This window comes from Atta cephalotes, assembly GCF_000143395.1.
Source record: "Atta cephalotes unplaced genomic scaffold scaffold00016, whole genome shotgun sequence".
NCBI classification, from domain to species: Eukaryota; Metazoa; Arthropoda; class Insecta; order Hymenoptera; family Formicidae; genus Atta; species Atta cephalotes.
Window position 1 is genome coordinate 4,709,204 of NW_012130080.1, and position 3,993 is coordinate 4,713,196.

The 3,993-nt window shown below is 34.2% G+C and overlaps 3 protein-coding genes across 3 annotated transcripts in view; 2 read left to right on the plus strand and 1 right to left on the minus strand.

Moving 5' to 3' along the window:
• The window catches only part of LOC105618338 (sarcosine dehydrogenase, mitochondrial), a 6,686-nt gene extending 5,621 nt beyond the window's left edge, over nt 1–1,065 (plus strand). The window contains exons 12-15 of the mRNA XM_012199880.1: nt 16–272; nt 340–502; nt 589–696; nt 800–1,065. Of these exons, the coding sequence (XP_012055270.1) occupies nt 16–272; nt 340–502; nt 589–696; nt 800–959 (688 nt within the window). The 3' untranslated portion in view covers nt 960–1,065. The remainder of the gene's footprint in view (nt 1–15; nt 273–339; nt 503–588; nt 697–799) is intronic.
• Nucleotides 1,066–1,122: 57 nt separating this feature from the next.
• On the minus strand, nt 1,123–2,674 carry LOC105618441 (peptidyl-prolyl cis-trans isomerase-like 3). Its single transcript, XM_012199981.1, has 4 exons — nt 2,666–2,674; nt 2,487–2,561; nt 1,454–1,734; nt 1,123–1,249 (listed from the first exon to the last, which is right to left on the minus strand). The coding sequence occupies exons 1-4, from the start codon at nt 2,672–2,674 to the stop codon at nt 1,123–1,125; spliced, it is 492 nt and encodes a 163-aa protein (XP_012055371.1).
• Nucleotides 2,675–2,847: 173 nt separating this feature from the next.
• Nucleotides 2,848–3,993, plus strand: part of LOC105618442 (protein PRRC2C) — a 16,898-nt gene continuing 15,752 nt past the window's right edge. Inside the window, exon 1 of the mRNA XM_012199982.1 lies at nt 2,848–2,956. Coding sequence (XP_012055372.1) covers nt 2,848–2,956 — 109 coding nt within the window. The remainder of the gene's footprint in view (nt 2,957–3,993) is intronic.

Consider the following 3,993-nt stretch of genomic DNA (forward strand, 5'->3'; position numbering starts at 1 on the left):
TTACTATTATTATAGCCGCCAAGTTCTTCAGATGTTAATCGATGATGATCTTTCGAATAAATCGTTTCCATTCTCAACATCAAAACTAGTGCGAATAAATAGTGAATTAGTACACATATTTAGACTTAGTTTCGTGGGTGAACTTGGTTTCGAATTACATATTCCAAGAAGTTCGTGCGAAAAGATTTACAAAGCTTTAATGGAATGTGGTAAAAAATATGATATGAAATTAGCCGGCTATAGAGCGCTCTACAGTTTAAGTTGTGAGAAAGGTGCGCAATAATATACAGAATGCTTTTATCTCTTACTATCTGTGTTAATTGTTAATTTATCTATTAGGATATCATCTTTGGGGTACAGACTTAAGAACGGATGATAATCCAATAGAAGCGGCTTTAGAAATCGTCTGTCGCAAAAATGGCAAATACTTAGGAAAAACATTTGTGGATCAATGCCGTAACAATGGAATTAAAAAAAGATTAGTACATTTACACATAAATGAGTAAGTACATCATTTTACAATCTGACACTGATCTTGTTGTTAATATTTAAAATGCGCGTCACATTTGTGTACTTATTTTTTTACAGTGATATACCATTATGGGGTATGGAGAGTGTTTATAGAAACGATAAATTAGTTGGTTATCTAAGAAGGGCTGAACATGGATATACCTTTAAGAGTAGTATTGGACAGGCGTAAGTAAATTGCATAATGAATAAAATGAAAAGAAAATGAATGAATATTATATCTATATTGTATATGTAAAATTAATATATACATCTTTTTTATTTTTTTCAGATATATCACAGCTCCAAATGGACAAAATGTTACAAAAGAATTTTTAGAAACAGGTACTTACCATATTGAAATGAGCAGGAAAAAGTATCCCGCAAAGATGTATCTTCGAAGTCCATTTGATCCACAAAACAAGAGATTATTAGGTATATACACAATATAAAAAATACTTATTGATATTTTTTTCAATTCTAAATCAACTGTAAAAAATAATTGTATGTATGTTTTAATAAACACATTTTGTATTTTTTTCATATATAAAAGAAATAGTATAAATTACTTGTATTATTATGATGTAGTTGTTAAAAAACATTCATCTCTTAGATCTATCCCGCTAATGGGTTAGCATGTATAGTTATATTGTTTATCCTGATTTCTGCAAGTGGTTTATAATTTTTAGGGTTTATTGGTAGTTTTTCCAATTGTTCTAAGGTTTCTAAACCATCAATGACTCTGTGAAAAGTGAACAAAAAATCAAATATCACGATTTTATAATGCTCTTATTAGGGCTGTGCAGAAATTTTATCCAGATTCATTCAAGTATTATTTTATCCTTGTACATTCATTGAACAATAAGGATATTTAAAATGAATACTTAAGTGCAGTCTGACGAAATTTCTGAGTATGGCATAAGCTTAAGTAAAAGGACAAACTTACTTTCCAAACAAAGTATATTTTAGGTCCAGATGTGATTGAGGCGCATAAGTAATGAAAAACTGACTGCCATTTGTATTAGGGCCATTGTTAGCCATAGAAATGAGACCTCTTGCATTATGTTTAAGCTCCTCTTTAAATTCATCTTCAAACTTGCGATTCCATATTGAGGTTCCTCCTTTACCCGTATTGGTGGGATCTCCAGTTTGGACAATGAAGCCTTTTATATTCCGGTGAAACAGGCAATTGTCATAGTATCCACTGGCACAAAGCGCAAGAAAATTCTGAACAAGAATGTCAATGTCTGTTTTACAAAGTTAATTACAAAGTTAAATATTTTTTTCTCAGAATTAATATGATATTTCTAATTACTTCAGGATTATTTAGCACAATATTTAAATAAAAATATATAAAAATATATAAAAATTGAAATGTGATAATTATCATAAAATTAATGACATCAATCTTTGAGATTAAACTTGTTGCTCTCTTTTTATCTAGATCATAATATCAAGCAGTTAGCCTTACAATAACAATAAGATATTGATACAGATAAATCTAGATAAGTTCAATGATTTTTTTGTAAATAAGTACAACTAATCTCTAAGAATGTTTAACTCAAATTGAATTGTGATCTGTTCTTTTGTATAATATTATATTGAACATAATCTATAAATAATTTACACCTATTATCTTTTTCTTGTATACTTCTGTTATTGCAGAAATATAATAGATTTAAAGATTTATGATTAGGTACATTAATTGATAGACAACTAATACTTGTAATATTAATCAAGGACTTATATCAGAATTATTTAGTCCTATAAATTTATTCAACAAAAATAACTAAAGATATAGATTATACCTTATTAAGAATCAATGCGATGTTGCAAATGCTTTGAAGTATTTTTTAATTAATCAGTTCGTAAAATTCTTTCTAATTGGTCCATCAAAGACTTCAAAGCGAGACTTTGATTACAGCCTAAACAACAATAGGATTACATTGTTACAGAATAATATATTAGAAAATTCATACCTCACATGTCTTCGGGCACATCTCACAAAATAGTTCTATTTTAACGTCGCCGACATCCGTATGCAACGTTACGCTCTAAAAAAACAATATTTCCATCATTCAAATCACATAGATTATAAAATAGGTTATAAAATAGGTTATAAAATATTATAAATAATATACCATTTTTCACAATGTACGTCATGCATTCAACTCGAAGAATCTAAAGTAACTTCAACAATTTTTGATTTGGTAGCAAATGAATTTTTCCACAATTAAATCCTTGCACGCCTTCGTGCGGTCAAACGAGAACTTGCGAGAATTAATGAGAATCTGCTAGCAGAGAGAGAAACCTCTCTGCTGCTAGAATCCTCAAAAACGTATGAAATGTTGGAAAGAGGAGGTGCAGGAAGTGCAGCTGAAATTTGTGCACGAGATGCGCGTGGATCTGGAGTCAAATAGCATCCATAACGATCACCAATTATATAGAAGTATGATATTTATATTATTATAATACATATTAAATTATTATTATATTATTAATTAATAATTATCATTATTGCATTATTATTATTATTATTATTATTATTATTATTATTATTATTTTTGTATCGATACTTTCGTAACAACATTAATATGTCAGTCTGGTACTTTAGCATGATTCGTATATTAAAAAAAAGAATTTGTAGGCGTAAAACGAAATTTTCGCGTTTGAAAGAGAAGATCGCTAAATCATTGAATAACGAAGAAAATCTTGCACATTGCGAGGAGAAAAATAAATAGCGTGGCATCATTGGCATCTTTTTGATCTGGTTTGATCCCGTCGGTGGCGAACGAAAGGAATTCGCGCGAAGCAGCGCCGCGAATGGCGGCGAGATGCACTATTTCTCGTGTTGCGTGCGTCCACCCGTCCACTCTCCTACCGCACGCACGTCGCACAACGGACAGTGGCGAGACGAGCGGAAATAGTGATTCCGTGAATCTCCCCGGGGCGCTCCATTTCCGTAAGGAATAACCTACGACGCATCGTTGGACGGACCGCGAGACACAGCGGGTTCACCAGCAGTCGCGATCGCGGGGATCCGTTTACGCGAGGGGGCGAGAATCGGTTTTTTTTAGCCACGTCGCGGCCAAGCCGGGATCCGCCGACGAGTGGCGCGTCTGTGAGAACGCGCGTTCCCCTTGGCGAGAACGTGACGTAATTGTATTGATCCACGGCGGAGGAAGGGCCCGAGAGAGTCGCGCATTCGCCATCTTGGACGAATTGATAGAAAAGAGGTATTTCTGCGTCCCCGTCAGGCCGCGGTGCCGTCGTGTCGTTAGGTGGTGTGTAATCCGTGGCGATCCACGCGTTAATCTAGTTTCACCGGGAGTTAACCCTGTTGTGAATTGGCAACCCATTTGGACGGACCAAGGTAAGTCGTTATTTTCCTAATTCCGCCACGGCTTCATGGGGCCGCCAAGTCCTTCCTACGTGGATGCTCCTCGGTCTGTACCCGATGCCCCCCCTCCCTCTCCTCCTCGTTCG